The sequence below is a fragment of the Phoenix dactylifera genome, chromosome 4, assembly GCF_051530095.1.
Source record: "Phoenix dactylifera cultivar Ajwa chromosome 4, Ajwa_hap1_PhDact_Kaust_v1.1, whole genome shotgun sequence".
In the NCBI taxonomy this organism is placed as follows: domain Eukaryota; kingdom Viridiplantae; phylum Streptophyta; class Magnoliopsida; order Arecales; family Arecaceae; genus Phoenix; species Phoenix dactylifera.
The window spans coordinates 50993920-51016154 of record NC_143193.1 but is presented as its reverse complement, the minus strand read 5'-3'; the positions used below and the strand labels follow the sequence as shown (position 1 = coordinate 51016154).

General features: G+C 40.3%; 3 protein-coding genes and 1 pseudogene across 7 annotated transcripts; 3 read left to right on the top strand and 1 right to left on the bottom strand.

Annotated features, from left to right (window-relative positions):
- Positions 1–3609: 3609 nt before the first annotated feature.
- On the top strand, positions 3610–4870 carry LOC103701413 (zinc-finger homeodomain protein 2 pseudogene; annotated as a pseudogene). Its single transcript, XR_015977363.1, has one exon. The product of XR_015977363.1 is annotated as a zinc-finger homeodomain protein 2 pseudogene (transcript).
- A 1295-nt stretch (positions 4871–6165) lies between these two features.
- Positions 6166–10058, top strand: LOC103701331 (short-chain dehydrogenase TIC 32, chloroplastic-like). The gene is made up of 8 exons (XM_008783355.6): positions 6166–6390; positions 7492–7723; positions 7873–7952; positions 8131–8284; positions 8373–8451; positions 9297–9378; positions 9473–9528; positions 9719–10058. Exons 1-8 carry the CDS (start codon positions 6273–6275, stop codon positions 9893–9895), a joined length of 978 nt encoding a protein of 325 aa, XP_008781577.1. The 5' UTR covers positions 6166–6272; the 3' UTR covers positions 9896–10058.
- Positions 10059–11813: 1755 nt separating this feature from the next.
- On the top strand, positions 11814–15552 carry LOC103701414 (short-chain dehydrogenase TIC 32 A, chloroplastic-like). Of its 3 annotated transcripts, XM_088720448.1 has the most exons (9): positions 11814–11948; positions 12050–12195; positions 13024–13255; positions 13387–13466; positions 13643–13796; positions 13882–13960; positions 14761–14842; positions 14931–14986; positions 15166–15461. In XM_088720448.1, the coding sequence occupies exons 2-9, from the start codon at positions 12081–12083 to the stop codon at positions 15319–15321; spliced, it is 954 nt and encodes a 317-aa protein (XP_088576574.1). In that variant the 5' UTR covers positions 11814–11948; positions 12050–12080; the 3' UTR covers positions 15322–15461. The 3 variants fall into 3 exon arrangements, with proteins under 3 accessions (XP_088576574.1, XP_026658125.2, XP_017696856.3); XM_026802324.3 differs by having other exon boundaries at positions 11937–12195; positions 13685–13796; positions 15166–15552; XM_017841367.4 differs by having other exon boundaries at positions 11937–12195.
- Positions 15553–16332: 780 nt separating this feature from the next.
- Positions 16333–20846, bottom strand: LOC103701333 (protein FAR1-RELATED SEQUENCE 5-like). Of its 2 annotated transcripts, XR_015977362.2 has the most exons (5): positions 20665–20844; positions 20444–20480; positions 17493–20337; positions 16908–17021; positions 16333–16749 (listed from the first exon to the last, which is right to left on the bottom strand). XR_015977362.2 is itself a non-coding variant. In XM_008783357.6 (3 exons), exon 2 carries the CDS (start codon positions 20010–20012, stop codon positions 17493–17495), a length of 2520 nt encoding a protein of 839 aa, XP_008781579.3. In that variant the 5' UTR covers positions 20013–20337; positions 20444–20846; the 3' UTR covers positions 16333–17021. The 2 variants fall into 2 exon arrangements, 1 of the variants encoding a protein (XP_008781579.3); XM_008783357.6 differs by having other exon boundaries at positions 16333–17021; positions 20444–20846.
- Between the last annotated feature and the right edge of the window lie 1389 nt (positions 20847–22235).

Here is a 22235-nt window from a genome sequence, read left to right as displayed (position 1 = left end):
TGTTAATATCCTATAAATTTAACAACTTATAGGCTTCAAAAAGAAAAAAGTGGCATATCATTCTTTTTCTTTAAATCCATCTCAAAACCACACTGTCCAAAACAAAATTCTCAAACCCATAGAAATATTACCATCCACATGATGAGGTCTAATATCAGAAACAAATGAATGGATGGCAGTGTTGCAAATCAAGCCAAGTAAAATATTTCATTAGCTTACTAAACATATAATTAAAAAATAAAAATATCTAATGATACTAGTTTTTAACAATATATATGGAATGCTTATCTCAACCTCTCATAATTTGTAGGGAATGAGTGGTCATGAAACTATTTTCTAGATTTTTTATTAGGGCTGAAAGCGAGTTGGATTATATGCAACCATATCCGTGTCTGTATCCGACTCGGGTCAATTCAGATACTAGATTTTTGGTCCGATCGAATTCAGATATGGATCAGATATGGATACTAAATTCAAATCTGGATCTAGATATCCTCTTGTTCATCCGTTTTATCCCACTTTTCTCTTCGTCGTTTTCAAGTAACTAGATTTTTGAATATTCCGTCCATTTCTTAGTTTCTATCGAGCAATTGTAACCCAATAACAACTGTAAGACGCCTTAGAGACGCCATAAATTCCGTCTACTTCACTGACAAGCAACTTTGAATGATATATCTTTTATAAAATTATTAGTTTTTATTATTAATAAATAATTATTTAAATTATATATTTTTTAATTGAATTTTTCTTTTATGATTATGTCTTCGTTTCTAGTTTTCAACATTATTTTTTGCTCAAATATGATTAATATCTGAAAATATATGCTATTTATATCCATATTCAATTAAAAAAATATGGCTATATTTAATATCTGGTTCGCATTCGTATCCATATCCATTTATAACAAATATAGATATGCTTAATATCCAATTCATATCCGTATTCATTTAAAATAAATATGAATATTATTTTTGATATCAGTATCTATATCCATATTTATTAAAAAAATAAATTCGAATATAAAAACTTTTCACTCATACCACCTTAAGTTCTACAATTAATCATAAGATGCTTGTGCTTACATTGAGGTAGACCTACCTAAAAACAATGACTTCAAAGAAAGGGTTACTATATCGTGCATAGCTGCAAGCCAGCTGGCCCCCATTAGCTTGCCGAGATCTGTACGAGCCCAGGCAATAATTCCGTGACGAATAAGTTGAAAAAAACCAATCTAATCTTGTTCCCAGCCGCAATTGATCATGTCCACCAAGTGGGCGGACCCTATCGTCTGACCCAATCACACAAAACCCCCACCACCTTTCGGCTTAGACGATAAGGCAACCACGAATTAGACCCACCGACCGAAAACATAGGTGGTCCCCAGGGACCACCGCCCTAATCCCCTCCGAATCTCGACGCCGCCGACCACTAAGATTTACCATCAGGACGTAAATTCCACTCCTTTCTTTCGAACTTTAAATAAGGAAAATCTCTAGTCTCAGTTCTCAACTCCTTTAGTCTAAAATTTAGGCATTCTTCCCTATCGTTGAAAAAAAAAATAATATTTCTAGCTATTCATTATAATATACAGAAGCAGTATTTGATGAGGTGGACTAAATTTGATATAATTAATTATAAATTAATTTAGATGAAGTTGGGTAATGCGGACTATATTTATCACAATTAATCACAAATCAATGATTCTAACATTACCTCCTCTCAATCAAATCGTAAACAAATAAAGAGACCTCACCGGCACAGGCATGGGCACGCAAAAAGTGGCATCAACCCCCATCAGACAGCTACTTATGGACTTTTGTAGCGTCATCTCCATCCCCGCTTTATAATTCCATCTAAAAATCATATTCCACTTTGGTAGATGTCAACACCAAGGCCCTCATCCAAGAGTCAAAACCCTGTCGATAAAAAAAAAAAATAAATCACATGCACCTTTGGGTCGTCTTCTCCACCATAAGTGCATGCCTAAAGTCCCATGCAAGCAGACCATCTTTTTTCACAAACTAAAGATCCAAAAATAGATAAGAAATATTTAAAAGTTTGCGTAATTTAACTATTGATCGAGGCCATCTTGATTGGCATAATTCTGCTACAACGATTGGCTGAATCTAAAAACAAGCTAAGCATAGACTTCCTTTTTCAAAACATTTGGGTTCATACAAAAAATAGTGTAAAATGGCGTTGTTAGCAACAAAAAGAAAAAAAAAACAATTAGTCCCTCATTTGCCAGCCAAAAAAAGACGGATTGAAGAACCCCAAACAAGTTTATAAGACTATATTGAAAGTGTAAATCATCATTTCGAGTCTAGATAATCCAGGGATAAGTCAGAGATGTGAAACGTAGGAGTTTGAACTCGTTTAATACTTTTGTCAATTGCTTATCCAGCTTAGTAGTCCCCCAAAAAAAAAAAAAAAATTCTATTTAACACTTGCTTATCTGTTTCTGTCCCTTAATCCTCTTCCATCGTTCACGTAAAACTAAACCAAGCATGACAAAAACCTGCGCGTGTTCCTCAAGATACGATCAATAAGTTAGAGAATAAGGGAGGGAATTTAAAAAAGAAAAAGAAAAAAAAGGGAGTGAGAGAGAGAGAGAGAGTTAGAGAGCGCGTGCGTTCGGCCTGCCGCGTGGGTCCCGCCAACAGTACGAAATTCAAAAAAAATCGGAATTTATCATTTTATTCGTAGCTTATTTCGTTTCCCTGGCCATAATAGTGGGGAAATTAAATTCGGAAATCAATGCGGGCGCGGTTCTCAGAGCGCTGTCAACCGTCGGCGACGTCAATGTATTCTTGACAATTAGGGTGGTGGGCCCCAACCCGGGATCCCCGCCCCCACACCGAATCATTAGGCGTGCAACCTAATCCTATCCTGCGTCACTTCCCCACCCTTCTCCCCCTCTCTTCCCAGCCGTCTGATCCCCACAAAATCACTCAGCTCCAACGGTGGACATCGCTTAAATTCCCATCCATCACATCCTTTCGATCAAATAATTGCTCCCCGTACCATCACGGATTGGCCGACGTCGTCCGTAGAAATACATGCGATGTTGCGTAACCCGTACTCAAACCTACTCCGTGGGCGTACGTTAACGAGGTCACGCCACAGTAAGTACGTCATTATTTTCGTGATTAGAGGTGTATTAACGGCGGGAAGAGGAGATTAAGGGGGTAATTAGGGACGGGGGTCCCCAGCGGCATGGCACGAAATGCGTGACGTCCCATGCCAGCGTCGTCCATACCCTGATCCCGTCACCCCTGGGTCCATGGATCTCTCCCGTTGGGTCCATCCATCAGACGGTAAACACGCTCCCCGCGCTCTGCCATCCCACACGTGGTGGGCCCGCCATCCCCCGAGTATTCAACCGCGGTCCTTTCACAAGTCTGAGGTGGTAAACGGACCGGGGTTTACCTGTGTTCAATAAGCCATCGACACGTCAATGACACCCCCCATGGTTAGTCTAATCGACGGCGTCACGTGGCGCTTCCCAGTCGAGCATCCCCTGCCGCGGGCCACGTGTCCGGAATCACGTGATCCCTTCCTCTGCCGCCTTAAATCCGACCCACGCTCGGGCTGGTCCGCCTTAGCGGCGAAACGCAATTTAGCGGAGATTTTAATTCTCTTTTTATCCACCTCCGGAGTTGGGAAATCGCTGTAAGATATATTGAGGGGCGAGAGGCATGGGGACTTCATTTATAAAAGCTTAATTTCTTCGTCGCCCAGCGGAAAAACGCGCTACATTGGCTTGGTTTTAGGCCTAACAAGAAAGCGATAGTGAGAGAAGGCGGCGGGGGGATTTTGGGGGATGGATTTAAGCGTGGTGCCATACGGCGAGACGGGGAGAAGTAAAGGGGATGTGGGCGGAGAGCCGAGGGCGGCGTTGGAGCTCTTCGCCCCTGCGGCCGGCGGAGGCGGTGGTGGAGGGAAGTATAGGGAATGTTTGAGGAACCATGCGGCGGCGATCGGCGGGCAGGCGTTTGACGGGTGCATGGAGTTCATGCCGGGAGGTGAGGAAGGGACACTTGAGGCGCTGAAATGCGCGGCCTGCGGCTGCCACCGGAACTTCCACCGCCGAGGTGGCTTCTCCTCCAGCGATCCCCGCCGCCCGCTCCTCCTCAAGGCGGCTCCGCTGCCGCCGGCGTTCCTGCCCCCACCGCTGCACCCGATGCCTTTGCCCTTCCACGCGATCCACCCTCCTCCACCGCCGCCGCCGCCGCCGCAGCCCCCGGCGTATCAGGTGGATCGGAGCAGAGTCGGGTCGGAGACGCCACCGAGGCGTGAGGAGCCGCTGCCGCCGGCGGAGGGGCCGCGCGGGAGCGGCCGGAAGCGGTTCCGAACCAAATTCACCCAAGAACAGAAGGAGAAGATGCAAGCGTTCGCGGAGAAGCTGGGGTGGCGGATCCAGAAGCACGACGACGTCGCGCTCGAGGAGTTCTGCGTCGAGGTCGGCGTCAAGCGTCACGTGCTCAAGGTGTGGATGCACAACAACAAGAACCACCTATCCTCCTCCTCCGCCACCTCCGCCACCTCCGCCGCCGCTCCCAACCCCGACGCCACCTCCGCCCCTCCCATCCGCGTCTAGTCCCACTCCCGCACTCCCCATAGTCAAATAAAACCATCATAATGTTTAACAATAATGACACCTACCGTTCAACTTCCCTCCCACTTTTTTTTTTCTTTGTTTTTTTGTTTTTAACAAAAAAGAGGAGGAGAGATCTGGGGATTTTAATTTCTTAGACATGCATGCGTAGAGACTGGCAACCTCCGGGAGGAGACGTGTATTTGGGGCAATTCCATCCGGATTTCTTACAATAGTAATCGCCTAAATCACTTTCTCTGCTCCTTATTTTAATTTAATCGAGTTCTCCTATGTTCTCCTATGTCCTATGATGGTTATTTTTAGTTTACTTTAACTCAGATGATAATGATATAATTAAGGTTGCAATTATTATATTCTGAGAGAATGTATGGGAGTGTGGACAAAGAAAGCGACCGAGATGGGGACCATGTTTTTTTGCCTGGTGGAGATTTTTGTGCATTTGTTGACGTCTGTCGCCTGCTCCCCGGACCGGTGTCCGGCGTGTCGCCGGATCTTTGCACCTAGATACTGTATCTAGGGTCCAGGGAAGGGCGGGGGAGGGAGATAACGGCGTGAGGGAGGGGAAACGTCGTTGGGGGGTTTGGTCGGACCGGTCGATGATCCCGGGGTCCGTCAAGCTTGCACCCTTGTGGTGTCGTGCTGTCGTAGCAAGCCAACAAAAAAGCTTGCACCCTAAAGCGGTTGTGAAACGTGACAAGGACGCATGCGAGGGTCTTGCATTTGGTTCCAAATTAGATGCTGTTACATTTATAGTAGGTTAGGAGTAGATTTCGAAGTTGGAATCCAGGATTTTTGCGTGGTATTTCTTCATTTATGGCTTCTGAGAGCAAGGAACGAGGTAAAAGACTCTCTCCTACCAGAGAAAATCTTATTAAAAGATTTAGGAATATAAAGATTTTTTTTTTTTTTTTGGTTGAGGGGTGGAAGTAAATAAGTGAAAGAGGAGTAAAGAGAAGGCAAAGAAGAAGAAGAGCAAAAGCAGGAAAAGAAAGCATAGCACCAAATAAGAACAAAGAACAATCTTTGAATCGCTGCGGAGCATTTCGTGGGATATGAATACATAAAGAGCTTTTCTAATTAAGACAGCCATCACTGAGCTAGACTTGTGTATAAAAAGTATTGCGTTCCCTTCTCTTGACTTTTGATCGCTATATTAACTAATATAGAAAGGAGAGTGGGTGTATGACGTATTTGCAGAATATATATTTAATTTTAAATATTTTTATAAAATTAAAAAAAATAAAAATAATATATTCTGACTCGTTTTTTTAAGATAAAATTTTGTTAAAAAAAATAATGCATTGGAAAAAAGAGCATAGGACACCAATTTTATTAAAGAGTTTGCCGAGCCGAGCAGCCATTAGTGGCATTCTATTCAAATAACTCCTCCAATCATCCGTGTGTACAGATCTCAAAACTGCACGATCCAACGATGAATTCGCACCCCTCGCCGTCGATGCATCCCTATCCGAACGTACGTTCCAGGGGAACATTTCATAACCCTTAGCTGCTTCGAAGTTTGGGATAAGAGGTTACGTATGGCCCACGTCATCTCTCCCCATCGTTCCTTGATGAAAGAAAAAAAACTCGCCATCTTTTCCATATCACCACACAACCAATTCAACGGGAAGCAGGGAGATAGAGAAGAGGGAGGATGGGCTTCTGGAACTGGCCTTGGAGAGCAAGATCACCATCTGGCTTCAGTTCATCCTCGACTGCCGAAGAGGTCACTGAAGGGATTGATGCCAGCCATCTTACAGCAGTCGTCACAGGTTCATTAGATCATCAAATTCAATTATATTATGCGACATATTTGCATTACAGTAAAGTAAAGACATGAAATTGTTCTGCTTTGGGGGGGAATTCAGATATAAAGTAAGGCTGACATAATTAGTTTATTCAGATAATAACTTGCAAAACTCAATAATTTATTGGTTTGTTGATAGCGATTCATTTCTTGTGTAAAACGAGAAGAATTACTTGCGAACCGAGTACATGAATAATTGAACAGTTATCCAATCATTTAGATAATGTTGTGGTTATGGATATAACACTGCACAGGGATAACTTTTATTGGCATTGAAGAAACCATATGTCACCTATCTTCCATGGTGTCAGTGAGCCACAACTTTTTCTTACTTTCTGAATTAGCTGTAATTCATAGTTTCCATTTTAACATGGACAATATTGTTGTCCATGCTATGCTTTTGTTCACATCCTTTTGATCATTTCAACTTTACCAAGCAGCAAAGATGATTAGGTCGTTTGACCTAATCTTTTCCCCACAAGAAGACTTACTAAAAGGAAAGAAGCAAAAAATAATTTGCTCTTGAGAGCTGCTGTGAGGACCAGGAATACACTTAATCTGACCCAAGGGAGAAGCAAAGAATGCTTTCTTAGTTGGGAGCCCCACAAGAGCACCCAAGAAGCATCGAAGCACCTGTTTTTTGTTTGTTTAGGTAGAACAAAGGATAAATATTTTCTTACAACAAAGGATAAATAAAAACTTATCGATCCATTTGTGGTTGTGCATGCTATTGTACGAGCAAGTATCATAAATGAGAAATGACAAAAATATTGCTTTAGTTCGGCTTGAATTTTAATAGCATTGGGTGGTTAGGATGATGTATAACATCCCACAATATTTTCTTAAAACAAAGGATAAATAAAAACTCATCCATTTGTGGTTGTGCATGCATGTATTGTACGAACAAGTATCATAAATGAGAAATGACAAAAATATCGCCTAAGTCTGGCAAGAATTTTAATAGCATCGAGTGGTTAGGATGATGTATAACATCCCATAATAGTTTCTTACAACAAAGGACAGACAAAAGCTCATCCATTTGTGGTTGTGCATAAATATATTGTAGGAGCAACAAATGGCATTGGAAAAGAGACAGCAAGGGTTCTAGCTTTAAGAGGGGCAAAGGTCATTATACCATCCCGAACCATGGAGAGTGGCATGAAGGTAAAAGAGAGCCTCCTTGAACAAAATCCAGATGCAAAGCTCCATGTCATGGAGATGGATCTCAGCTCCCTCAGCTCTGTCGACTCCTTTGCTCGTTCCTTCAATGCATCAAACAAACGCCTAAACATCCTAATGTGAGTATGAAGTGACGACTTGTGAATAAAACAAACCCGTTGAAATGCAGATAGAGATCATATCTCAAATGGTTTATGTTTTGGAATCTTTTTATTCTTATTTAGCCTTGCTGCTGCTAACGTACAAGATCTGGACTTTGTAAATTAAGCAACAATGCAGGCATAATGGCTTGTCCATTTCAATTGTCAAGAGACGGAATAGAGTTGCAATTTGCTACAAATCACCTTGGTACTAATTTTCTTCCTTAACAAAACTGGACTAGCGTTCAATCCCATGACAAGACCTGTAATTCTGTTCCCTTACCAATTCATTCGAGCTCTATATATAACTTTGAAATCCTGCCTGTATAATATCAGAGTGCTGAGAAAATTGACAGTAAATATGTTCTTTCTTTCTGAAACTGTAGGACATTTTTTACTGACAAATCTCTTACTCGAAAAGATGAAAGCCACAGCCAAGGAAACAGGAATACAGGGAAAGATAATCAATGTCTCATCAACTGCACACAAAAGAAGTGATGGATCTTGGTTTGATCTTGATAAGATCAATGACAGTTCAAGGTAGTTTTAGCTCCTTACCCAGATCATATTATATATATATATATATATATGCAGAAATTGCTAATGGACATTCTCTTCATTTTCTCAGGTATAAACCTTTTGCCGCATATTCACACTCAAAACTAGCAAATATACTGCACGCAAATGAGTTATCTAGGCGTTTGCAGGTCGGCATCATCATCATCATCATCATATGACTATGGCTTAATGACCTGAAAATAACCTGACTTCTCTAAATATGAAATAATAGATCCTATGACTTAATGACTAGTATCTCGAGATATATTGCAATTTAGTGCGCATACGAAAATTTTGAGCATTAATGAAACAATTTCTGGAGCAGTGTTTATATAATTATATAACTATTCATGTTACATACCATTTTTCTTATAATGATACTTTAATATGACCATAACATCATCAACCATGTTATGTATCACTATCTAAGTTTTAGAAGGCCATACTGTCAAATTCAGAGTATATTTTAGTTTATCTGTAACAGCATCTATTTCATACCAGCTTATGCTGAAGCCAGGCACTGGTCTGCATCCATCATAATCTCATGCATGTAAATTTTAATTTTGCTTACCATTTAATCAAATGAACAACCATGATGTGTGAAATGCTTAAGAAAACCATGATGCATGATGTAGCCACTTCTGAAAAATATTACAGTTCACAACCATTTTAATATCCTGAAAGATGAAAAAATTGCTTTATTTGTTTGAACACATTAAGCCATAGTGAATAATATCTGTCCTTGCTTTGTGGAGAAAAAACCATATACTGCAGACTTATATATTCAATTCTAAGATGAAAAACAAAAAGAACTCTCAGATCTGCACCAATCCCTCCCCTACTTCCGGAATATATATTCCGAGAGCTAATTATTAAACTCTCCGAAATTCACTCAATTTTAAGTGCCTGCAACATTTTGTTTGGTATTATGAAAAATCAGCAGGGAACAAAACTTGAAATGCCCTAAAATTAATTTGTATCTGATGTCAATTAGGAAGAGGGATCTAAAGTAATGGCCAACTCTTTGCACCCAGGATTGATAATCACCAACATAGGTCGCTACTTAAACATAAATGGTAATCACCTTTGCTGCCTTCCATTTCTCTTCTGAAACTCCTTTTGGGTCAAGCAAATGAAAAATAAATATGTTTATTTTTTTCCTGTCTGCAGTTGTGGTACTTTCACTTGCTGCTCTAGCAAAACCTTTTCTAAAGAGCGTTCCCCAGGTATGCTTACCAGTTGTTATAGGCTTTTTTTTTTCTTTTAATATTTAATCTATTGGATACCAAAATCAGCTCATTGCATTTACAAATTGTTTTCTTGAAAACATTTCCTTTCAAGATTCTGATTCAGATGCTGTTTTTCTGGTAAAGCGTGAGGAAAACATCTGAAACTAAAAGGCATTTTACTCTGCAGGGGGCTGCAACTAGCTGTTATTTAGCATTACATCCAAATGCAACAGATATAACTGGAAAATATTTTGTTGACTGCAATGAGGCAACACCTTCTCTGAAGGCAAGGGATCAAGCTCTGGGCAAAAGGCTCTGGGAGTTCAGTGAAGAGCTTCTTAAGAGAAGAAGCAGGCAACCGTAACAACCTTGACAAAAGTTCAAGACATTACAAAAGTCCTCTGAATGTTTGTTCCACTCATCATTGTTATTGCACAGATTTTTGAGTGGTAGCATAAATACTTTGTGAATGCTTCTACATATTTTTAAGACATAGTAGAGTCTAATTAAGCTTTGTTTGTCTCCAATTCAAGCTTTATTCGACTCTCAAATCCAGAGCCGGATGCAGGCCATTCATCCATTCTGGCTAGTTTTCTGCAATGGAATTACAGGTTTAGAGGGGAATTAGGTGTGTCTTGCACATGATGATGTGCAACGCAAGTTTGCAGAAAGTGCAAGCTTGTGATTTGTGGAAGACGGAATACGAGATGTGCTTGAAGAAACGTTGAGACTGAAGAGCCTTATGAACCACCTGCACCAAGAACTGGTTGATTCAGAGTCTATTTTCCTGACATTTAATTCTGGACCCTGACAAGAGAGGCCATGATGGAATATAAACTCTTTATCTTCATGATAGCTCCCATGAAAGGTTTAATTCATTACGATTGCAGAAATTTTTGAAAGAAAAAAGAAAATCGTAGGAAAAAGAGTTCACATCACTCTGGTTGATGAAGCAAGTGATGCCTTTTATATTGACCCGTTGAAGTCCAAAATGTTGGCCCTTTCATCTGTATTGAATAAGAGTAAACAGGCATATATACTAGATGTGGTTTCCATTACTTGTCCAATCGTCTGCTATTGATAGTTAAATCCTTCCAGTATGGATAGAGAAGAGTGAAAATCTCCATTTTCTAGTTATTTGGAATTTGCAGATCAATCTATTCAGTCCTTTCCTTTTGCTCTCGGCATGATGAACCTGTCAAACAAACCTGCAGGCAAGACACACACACACACACACATATATATATACAAGCCATGCTAGGCCTAAAACCATTTCTACATTACCCTTGAAATGGACAAGATTGCGAGAAGCTGTTCATGAATTGCATCTAAAGTTAAATTTTCCATAGAAAGGAAAAATAATCACATCTAACTGGTCTAGAATTATGCTAATCTGCATCTTTGGATTGAATTGCATGGCCTTGTGCTCTTCGAATTGAACCACCATCTGAACCCTGAATCCATCTCTTACCAGGCTAAACTGCACTGTAACCTCTGCGCATGGACTGCACATTTTGAATCAGCTGAACATGAAATCTCCACCCCACACCCCAAGGGAATGCTAAGTTCTGAACTCATGCCATAGCAACCCCAAACAAATTAATCATTTCAGAAGTCTGGGATTAAATCCTATGATTTAAACAAGACATGTCTGCTTTTGAACAGAAACAATGTGCCCCTAATAACTAATCAGAATCAAACTTGCCAAATCAACACCAAGGTGTTTGTGAAGGTGTATCATATCAGTCATAACCCTCTAGTTGAAGTCAAGATGATAACAGTCAGTCACTGATGACAATGGACTTAAGCTTGTGGTGGAAACAGGAGAGGTTGTGTCCACGACTGACCAGTTGCAATTGTAGACTAAATTATTTTCTATATGACTAATCAATAGGATGGCTTTGGTCTAAACTTATTAGGCCGACTGCGACAGACAATAAAACCCATTCTCTTAGTCAAACCCATGTTAATGAGAGACTGTCGCATGAGACACATTCATGGTCCTTGGCCAGGTAATTCCCATTGGTGTCTAGCTCTCGACTTCCAAAGGCAAATGAAAGCAATAAACCCACAGGCCTCTGAAACTTTTCTTTCTTTTCTTTTTGAGTTGAAGGCCGTTAAAGTAATAGAACAGCCATCATGCATTCATGCTATGTTATAACCACTTACACTAAGCCTTCCACTCTTCATCTAGGAGTAGCACATTGCTGGATTCTTCGAGTCCTTTCGATGGACCAGCTCTATTGATCATATAGTTTAACATGCAGTCCTGGGCTCCCAGTCCAAAGTGGTGGAATTCAAAGGGAAGCATCTTTCCACCTTTTGAATGTTCAGAGGGGGACATTTTTCTACTCCTTTCTTTGAACTTTGGAGGGACTAAGCGGATCTGATTTGCCCCCGTCCCATCCCTTCCATAGGTCCTGCCACCCTCAAAATCTTTGAAAAGTTGGACCTGCTCTCCCTACCATAAAATATCACTCTGATAACCACACTCACCACCACATAACCAATTCAACAGGAAGGAGCTAGGGAGCTGAAGAAGAGCTGAGATGGGAGTCTGGAACTGGCCTTGGAGAGCACGATCATCTGGCTTCGGCTCATCCTCGACTGCTGAAGAGGTTACTGAAGGAATTGATGCCAGCCATCTCACCGCCATCGTCACAGGTTCATGAGATCATCAATTCCTTCTCCCTTCTATCATTAATAAATTGGAAATTCAGAACCCACTAAAGTAACCCAGGTGGAGCCCTTCCTCCGCACGGCTCGCCAGCCTCTATGGCCAGCCGGCGTCCACCTCTAACTCTCTTTCTTCCTCTTCCTCTTCCTCTCCCTCCCTCCCTTGCTTGTGCTCTCTCTTGTTCTGTCTTTTGTTCTCCCCCTTCTTCGACAATTTTTCATTTTGGTTGCCGAAACTTTCCCGACCCGCCGCCAGTACAACTTAATATGCTTCGAACCATCCACTGACCATTTCTTATCTGACTCTTCGTACCAAAAGAAGTGAGAGAGTGATGCTTGTCAACCATCCATTTTTAGCTGTTAGGTATTTTAAATGGCATAAATTAATTTTTCTGGAGATTAGAGAGAAGCATTCTACTTTAGATATTCATGATTTTTATTTATTTATTTATTTATTTTTATTTTTTTTGCTATGACATACACGAATACATTCAATAAAACTAGAAAACTTCATGAGTTATTGACTTACATATTCTTTACAACATTTGGGCACTATTATGTTAATAAGATTAAATCACTAATTTATCGAAATTTAACAGTAGATTAAAATCCGCAAAAGATTAGAAAGTAAAAGCAGCATGGGTAAAGTCTAACCAACTTACCACTTAAAATGCTGATCAACTATTTAAACAAACATGCAACCACTTTTCTTCCAAACAGTATTGTATTCTTTTCTTCAAAACCACATGGCATTTTCCTGCAACAACAAGAAGCAAACGCGCATCTGTTTGATGGCTTTGCATGAATTTATCGTAGGAGCAACAAATGGCATTGGAAAAGAGACAGCAAGGGTTCTAGCTTTAAGAGGAGCAAAGGTCATTATACTATCCCGAACCATGGAGAGCGGCATGAAGGTAAAAGAGAGCCTCCTTGAACAAAATCCAGATGCGAATCTCCATGTCATGGAGATGGATCTCAGCTCCCTCAGCTCTGTCGACTCCTTTGCTCGTTCCTTCGATGCATCAAACAAACACCTAAACATCCTAATGTGAGTATGAAGTGACAATCTGTGAACAAGATATGCAAAAATTATAGCTCAAATGATTCCTTTTTCCGATTTTTTTTGATCTCATCTAGCTCTGGCGCTACTAATACCGACATTCTTTCAACTTTGTGAAGCAACAATGCAGGCATAATGGCTTGTCCATTTCAACTTTCAAGAGATGGAATAGAGTTGCAGTTTGCTGCAAATCATCTTGGTATTACATTTCTTCTTCAACAAAATAATATAGTGTTCGATCCAATGGCTAGTTGTAAATTTCTTTCACTTGGCAAGTTCCAATGTGGACATAAACTTGCCTATATAATTTGAGAATGTTGTGAAGATTAAAACAGTAGAAGGTGACAAAATATTCTGATTCGCCGCAAAATGTAGGACATTTTTTACTGACAAATCTCCTGATTGGCAAAATGCAAGCCACGGCCCAAGAAACGGGAATACAGGGAAGGATAGTTAATGTCTCATCAATTGCCCACAAAGGTGGCGATGAATCTTGGCTCGATCTTGACAAGCTCAATGACAAGTCAAGGTAGTCGGTAGCTTCTTGCACAGATGATCTAAACTGCAAAAATTGTTCAAGGAATACACAGACTAAATTCCGTTTATTTTTACAGGTATAAAGCTTTTGGTGCATATTGTAACTCCAAACTAGCGAACATATTACACGCAAATGAGCTATCGAGGCGTTTCCAGGTCTGCATCATGATCATTTGGTAAATTTTATAAATATGAAATTTTAGATGCCATGACTAAATGACTAGTATCCTAAGATATATTGTAATTCGGAACTTTGCAGTGTATATATGAAAATTCTTAGCCACAAAATTTCCAGAGCAGCATCCACATGATTATAAAACTACTCATTTTACATGGCATTTTTCTTGTAATTATACTTCACCATGACTATATAAACTCACCAACCATTTTACATATCACCATCTAAGTTTTGGAAGTTCAGAGTGTCAAATTCAGAGTACCTTCTACTTGCACTTATCTGTTACTATCTCCATTCCATGCCAACTTACGCTGAAGTTTGCATTCGGCGTAAGCTGATGCACATAAATTTTAATTTTACTTAGTCTTTAATAAAGAGACAATTAGAGAAACTCCACCTAAGCATTCCCATCTAAGCCTATGCAACTGATTAAGAAGATCTTGATATGTTTGTACAGCCACTTGTGAAAAAAAAGAAGACAACGTTTCTTGTCTTTCAACTGTAGTACTGGATCTTGGAGGAAAGAAGGATTTGTTTAAAGACATATTTATTAGTTTGCTAGATAACTTGTATCCATGGCCTGAACGCTTGTGTCTCTGGAGTCTGTGGCAGGCCATACAGCCCAGACCCGCCGGCACACAACACCAATTTGAAGTGTCTGGAAATTTTTGTTTGATAAAGCTTTAAATGTGTTTATATTAATTTGTAAGTGTCTGGAAATTTTTGTTTGATAAAGCTTTAAATGTGTTTATATTAATTTGTATCTGATGTCAATCAGGAAGAAGGATCTAATGTGATGGTTAATTCATTGCACCCAGGAGCCATATACACCAACTTACCTCGCCACCTCAACTTTAAAGGTTTCCTCTTCTGCTTTGCATCTCTCTTTTGAAGTTCCTTTTGGGCCAGAAACTTAAAACAAAAAAAATCATATATTTCTGTCTGCAGTTGCACTTACTCTAATATCTATTCTGGCAAAACCTTTTCTGAAGACCATACCTCAGGTATGTCAACAATTTGTAATAGTTTGTTTCTGTATCTCTTGAAAAATTGTCAACAGTTCAGCTCATTTCATTTCCAAACTGTTGAAAACCTCTGTTTTCAAGTATGCTGATATATATGCCATCTTCCTGGTATAGCATAAGAGAAAAAGTCTCACACTAAAGAGCACTCTACCCTGCAGGGAGCTGCGACTACCTGTTATTTAGGATTACATCCAAGTGCAGCAAACATAACTGGAAAATATTTTGCTGACTGCAATGTGGCAGAACCTTCTGAGAAAGCAAAAGATGGAGCCCTAGGCAAAAGGCTCTGGAGTTCAGTCAAGAGCTACTTCTAAAGCAAAAGATGGAGCCCTAGGCAAAAGGCTCTGGGAGTTCAGTCAAGAGCTGCTTCTTAATAGAAGAAGCAAGCCAGCATAACAAGCTTTCAGTGGATGTTCGAGATAAATGAGAAGTCCTACAAATGTGTCATCTCTCAGACTATTGACTAGTAACACAAATACTTTTTGATTGCCTCTACAAACTCTTGAGCCACATCAAGTTGACATTAATTGATCTTTGCCTGGTGACATCTGACTCAAGCATTGGTTGAGTCTAAAATCCAAAGCCAAATGCAGGCTTATTTATGGGTGGCTTGAATCAATCGCCATGCGAAGCACATGCACCATGATTGGGAACTAGTTGACTCAGAGCTGACTCACCCTTATACTAATTCCATACCATGACAAGAGAGATCAAGTTGGAAGATACTAGTTATCTGCATGATAGCTCCTATGAAAGCGGCCATTATCCTGAGCATAAAAACTATTGATAGGTTTCAAGTCATTAGGACAGTAGAATTCTGAAATATCACCAGGAAAGGAGTTCAGATCAGCTCTGACTTGTGAAATAAGTGATGCTTGATGACCATGGATGTCACCATATATATATATATATATATATATATATATATATATATATATCCTCCTTTTGTAACAAAAGATATACATAATACTACATTTGGTTTCCATTACCTGTTCAATCATCCACCGTCAATCAGTAAATTCCACAATATGGACAGAGATGAGTGAATATCTTGATTTTTCTATTTATTTCGCATGTGCAGATTAAACTGTTCAGACCTTCCCTTTGCTCAAGGCATGCTGAACCTGGCATGCAAACCTGTGGAAAGACGCATTTTGTATACAAGGCTTGCGAGGCCTCAGCTGGTACCCTTGATGGCCCCTCATAAAATGTCAGGGTGGACATACTTGAAACATATTGCCATAAGTGGTAGGCAGTCCAGGTTAAAGACTCAAGCTATCCAATGGAAAAGAAAGCATTTGGAATGATCCACGCAGACACAACAATTATGAAGACATGATCAGTTGTACATCGCAACTATAATTCCAAACTGATAAATCCAGCTATCTCAAAACTATACAGGATGAGACTTCCAACATCAGCAATTCTCAAACTTTGCAACAAAATCTGACCCTATCTCGTACACATGCAAGAATTAAGAGTGATGAAGAAGAAAAAAAGGGCACATGTAGCAAGGACAGCCTCCATAACACAGGCATCACAAACTCGCCCCAAATCACATCAGCTGATCAGCATGTACAATAGATGCTCATCAACATGCTGGCCATCTTCTTAGTGTTAGGCTGTGTAAATTGCTGCTGTGTGATAACTTCCTCATAAATGACATTACTTCAATGACAAGATTTCGGTAAACATGATGATAGTTGGTTTTGGTTCCACCGTATATACAGGAGAAATGAAACCTGTCAGAAAAGTAAAAGGCACCTCTAAATTCTAATCATCATATTTTCTTGGGCTTCAAACTAATCTGGCTATGCTAGAATTAACTGCAAGTGGTTTAATGACACTTCACCAATTATCCAGTACCAGTACTGGAGTAGGATCAGAATTACTGACGTACATTATGGAAAAACTCGTGTGGGAATCTTATATTTTGGTCCTCTTACTGCTGTGGTCATGCAGCTACAGAGCGCTGCCAGCAGGTGGCAGCAAACTTGATTTGAACCAGCTAATCCTGCACAAAATTAGGAAATGATAAGAACCACTACAGTACTAATAAAAAGCCTATACAGAACCACATCAAGAGTTAACCAAACTACATCACTATGACAATCAATTATTGCCTGTTTAGTCGGATATCAGCTGAATCTTTTCCCTAACTTACAATATGCAAATCACTTTTAAGGGATATGGCTTACATATGCTTAGCCTTTCACTTTTCTAGGTACGACCTGCCCTAAAAATAATACTAAGATCTAACATAATACTGAGCACATACTTCCATGGGTAAATAACCACAAACGAAGAACAAATATAAAATAAACATGCTACAACTAAATAGCCATCTGATTTAATCGAGTGCCCCTATGAAATGTCTGCTAACACCGATCAGCAACAAGAAAATCCCACACTAGGTTCACATTGTTAGTGGTTTTAGATTTAGAAAATGCAAGATATAGAATTTGTACTGTCAGTTCAAAATTACCTAACCAGCTTCAAGTCCTTGAGGTGGTTTTGTTTGCAGTATTTTGTATACTTGGTCCATAAGCTGGTCTGACAAGCTCTCAATAAATGTGTATGACTCCACAGTTTCTGCAGCTCTTACCGCAATCTTATTGAAAATGCAACACAAAGAGCTATAACGCTTTGCACGAGTAGACTTGGTGCCACCATCAACTGCAACTTCATGATTAGCTCTTCGGTTCACAACCTTGGCATCTTTTCTCCACCTCTTCAATATGTATCCTGGCGGGAGCTCTTTAATGTTTATAATATCTAGTGTTTTCAGTACATGACGACACTGAATCCCAACAAACTCAAATTTCTTACAGCTGCACATAACCATACCATTTGATGAGTCATATCTTACAGTATATCGTTTTGGGTTATCCTCAACAGTAACCTTAAACTCAAATGTAGTTCCAACCTGACCACAACCATACACCAGACAGTCCATGGACAGTTCGAATTCCCTTTGGAATATTTTAAATACTTCCGGTGTGTATGCATTTGCAGCCTGCCTCAACATCCGTGAAGATAGCATCATTTGAATATTTTGATGTGCATGAATATCAGCTTGCAATTCTGCTTGTCGTCTCTCAAAAACCATTTCATCATAATGCCTGAAGAAGTCTGAGAGATCTCGTTCAGCGTCCAAGAGTTCTTTCAGCATATTGTTCATGCTCTCTTTAATTAGTGCTGTCTTCATGTCTGCACAAAATATCTGTCGTCCATATGCCAGAGCCCATTTTTCCCTATCTTCATATAGCTGAGCTAACCACGCATTGCTATGGAGATCATAATTTTCTAACATTGTTTTCCATCCCAATAGGAACTCCTCTTCATCCTCATAGTCATAAAGACATTTGCTGAAATCTCTTGTGAAAGTTACAGAACCTTGAAAGACAAAATTTAGGTGTTTTGTAGCATTATTATACATGTGCCACACACAAAGGCGATGAGTTGTACCTGGCCACGCTGCAGCTATTGCATTGCTCATTGCCACAGATCGATCTGTCAGAATTACCTTCGGTTGCTTTCCAGACATTGCTGTCTTGAATGTTTCAAACAACCACTTGAAAGATTCTTCAGTTTCGTCATACAGAAAAGCTGCACCAAAGATAATGGCTTGTTTATGATGATTCACACCTATGAAGTGGGAGAATGGCCTGCCATAGTTGCTTGTTTTATATGTCGTGTCAAAGCATAGTGCATCACCAAAGTGTTCAAAGTCCACCATAGACTTGGCATCTGCCCAGAAAATGTTTGTTACTCGGTCATCAAGATCCAGCTGCAATGCATAGTAGAAGGACGGGTCTGCAACCTGTTTTTCATGTACATATTGCATCACAGCTCCTGCATCTCCCAGCTTCATAGCATTCATTCGCTTTGATGGTATATAATTTTTATAACCTGAAGAAAGAAAAGCGGGAATTTGACAACTTTTGTCTTGTTGATCCATCTGTTCTTTACTAGGCTCTGGTGCTGCCTTCAACTCTTCTGCCAAATCGATTAGATCAACCTGAGTGGCAATCAACCCTCTTCGCCATCGCCACCTAAACAAGTGAGCTTTTGACGGGATTACAAGGGCATGGTTATGCTTTGGCTCAAACTCAGTCACACAATATCGACCATTCTTTGTAATCTTGATTGTCATTGATGCAAGGCAACCGGTTCTCTCATATGGCTTGGGACATCTCCCATGCTGCTCATTATGCTTTCTACGAAAACCCTCCTTATGGCAAACATACATCCTCGAATATATAACGCCTGAGGCTCTTCGTTTCACAAGATGTTTCCGAACACTGAATCCAATTCCTGTAGCATAGTTGATGTAGAACTGGTAGGCCGCCTCATCATCCTCAAACTCCATACCGATTTTTGGCACCCAACTCTCGTTCACAGCTGCACCACCCATGGGATGACAGAAAGAAGGGCTATCAGCTCGACTCTCCGGTATACCCTGCTGCACATATCTCATCACAGCTCCCATACCACCCAGCTTCGTAGCATTCAAAGACTTCGATGGTATATAATTCCTAAGACTTGGCCGAACTATAACCTGTTTACCAACATTTTTATGGGCATCGTTTGGCACTGTTCCTGAATCAACCGCCACATCAGGCATAGCAGTTAGAACATTCACTGCGAGCTCATGGTTATGCTTCGGCTCGAATTCACTGACCCGAAATCTACCATCATTCATGATTCTCACTGTCATGTGTGCTTGACATCCAGTTCTTGCATCCGGCCGTGGCCTCTTCCCCTGCTTGGCAGTTCGGGAGAACCCTTCTTTGTAGCAGGAGAACACCCTCGAGTACACAAGCCCGGAGGACCTTCGTTTCACCAAATGCTTCCTGACCCCAAACCCCACTTCCTTCCCATAAAGACAGTAGAACCGATAGGCCTTCTCATCACTCTCGAACACCATATCGATCTTCGGGACCCAGCTCTCGTCAGAGGAATTCCCAACAGAAGAAACCGGCTGCTCTACCAGTTCCGACATTTTTCACCCACTGCAAGCAACTTTCCTGATTCCAAACCACCCCCCCCACCAAAAAAAAAAAGAAGATCTTTTAAAGATCAAATTCGCTTTCAGGCACCTTCCAGCAAAGCACCCTGTTGCCCTGTCAATTCCGACAATTTCTATCCCATTCCAACCAACTTTCTTGATCCAAACACCTCCAAAAAACGATCTTTTGAAAAACCAAACTCGCTTTCACGATCAAAGAGCAGTAGAAATCTATAATGGCTACAGAGATTCAGATGAAAACAGCCTAACTTCGAGCTATGGTTCCTCTTTGACGAGGGATAGCAGGAAAAAGACTAACCTAAAGAAAAAGAACAAGAAAGTCTCAGTTCTGACCCCGCCCGTGGCTAAAAAATCTCAGAATTTTCAAGAAAAAATAATTTATATCGAATTGGAAGCAAACTCACCTAGCTCTTCTCCTTCTTCTCCTTTTTTTCTTCTCAGCTATCAACCGCGAGAGAACGAGAGTAAGCGAGTGAGCGAGCGAGCGAGCAAGAGAGAGAGAGAGAGAGAGAGAGAGAGAGAGAGAGAGAGCGAGTGGGAAAATCTCAGCTCTGACCGCCCGTGGCTAAAAACGCTCAGAATTTCAAGAAAGATATAATTTATATTTCATTGGAAGCAAACTCACCTAGCTCTGTTGCCCTTCTCCTTCTTCTTCTCGGCTATCAACAGCGAGCGAGCGAGAAAGAGAGAGAGAGAGAGAGGCGAACGAAGGGGGAGAAAGCGAGGGAGAGAAGGAGGGGGGAATCGGACGAGGGTGAGGTCCGACCCTGGTTGGACGGCTTCGACGGAGGAAAAGAGGCGGAAAGCAGCGGGGTAGGAGGGGTGAAGGGAGAAGGTTAAGTCCGACCTCTCTAGATATGCGACGCGTGTCCAAATCCGACAGCGGACGCGAGGAGACTTTTCAATTCAGTTTTCCTCCCAGTCGACTGCAGGGCGACAGGTGGCGAGCAGAGAGAAACGGAATCGGCTGCCCGTTCTCCCAGAAACGGGGTGGATGCGACCAGTCCCACCGTCAATGAGTGCCACGTAATCCCTCTTAGAGGATGGTTCGATAATTTCCACGTAAGCAACAGCCATACGTGGCCCTTCCACGTAAGCCTTGCCCTTCGCAATTCGGTAATTGTTTTTTGTGTAGTTTTAACCCTGTTTTTTTTTTTTTTTGGCTGAGAGGAGGGAGAGAAAATAAGATAATAAAATAACAAAAATTATGCTTACGAGATTGATTACATCAATTTTTGTTTAACTGTATTTTAAAATAATTTTTAGATAGTAAATTTTTATTCTTAAAAAATAAACATAACAATATCCTCTTATGAAATTACTTTAGGATGGCTTATTTTGTCGTAAAACTATTTGGTAAGTCTTATATTTGGCTATCATTCTCTAGAAAATAAGGTGTGACTACAAATGTTACCATCCACATACATTAATCTTTATTTTGAGAGATCACTAGGTTCGGTGCAACCTTATTAAGGTTCGAGGGCTCATAAAGAAAGGAGAGCTTGATGAATTGCTATGAGATTTTCTTATGTGATAAAGATCATCTAACATAATTAGCATATAATAGCAGGGGAGAGGGAGAATCAACTCGAGCTCAATTTTGTGATTCTCGAAGTGCTGCACTCTTCGCAACATGCTCTCAAGATGTTCAAAGCATGTAGCATGGATGTGATCTCTCGTTAACTTTTTATACCATCCTAGATTTAAGTACAAAATATGCAGGGGTCTAATAGGTATATGTAAGATTCAGGGTTCACTCTAAATAAATATAAATCAAGCATTCAATAATATGTCTATCTTGATTTCTTTCAATTAAAGCTTACCTCATACTTAAACCCTAAAGCTAAATCAATATGTATTGTTCTACTAAAAAATATTTGCGTCATTGTTACCTTGCAAAATCAATAACTAAGTAGATTTTCCATACACAAATGATATCATCTCAGTAGAGGAAAAATGCCTACTAGGTTCGACTCCAAATGGCATGGACCCTTGAGGGTTGGGATGGATATAAAGTATAAGATAACAATTAGCCTTTCTTAATCTCAAAAAAAAAAAAAAAAACAAACAGTTCTAATGTCTTCTCATTCTTTAAGAGATTTCCAAAAAGAACATCATTTTCATTTTGGAAAAAGAAAAAACAAGGTAATTGCTCTAACTTAAATTTTGGATCATTGTCCTCCTACCCTCCAACGA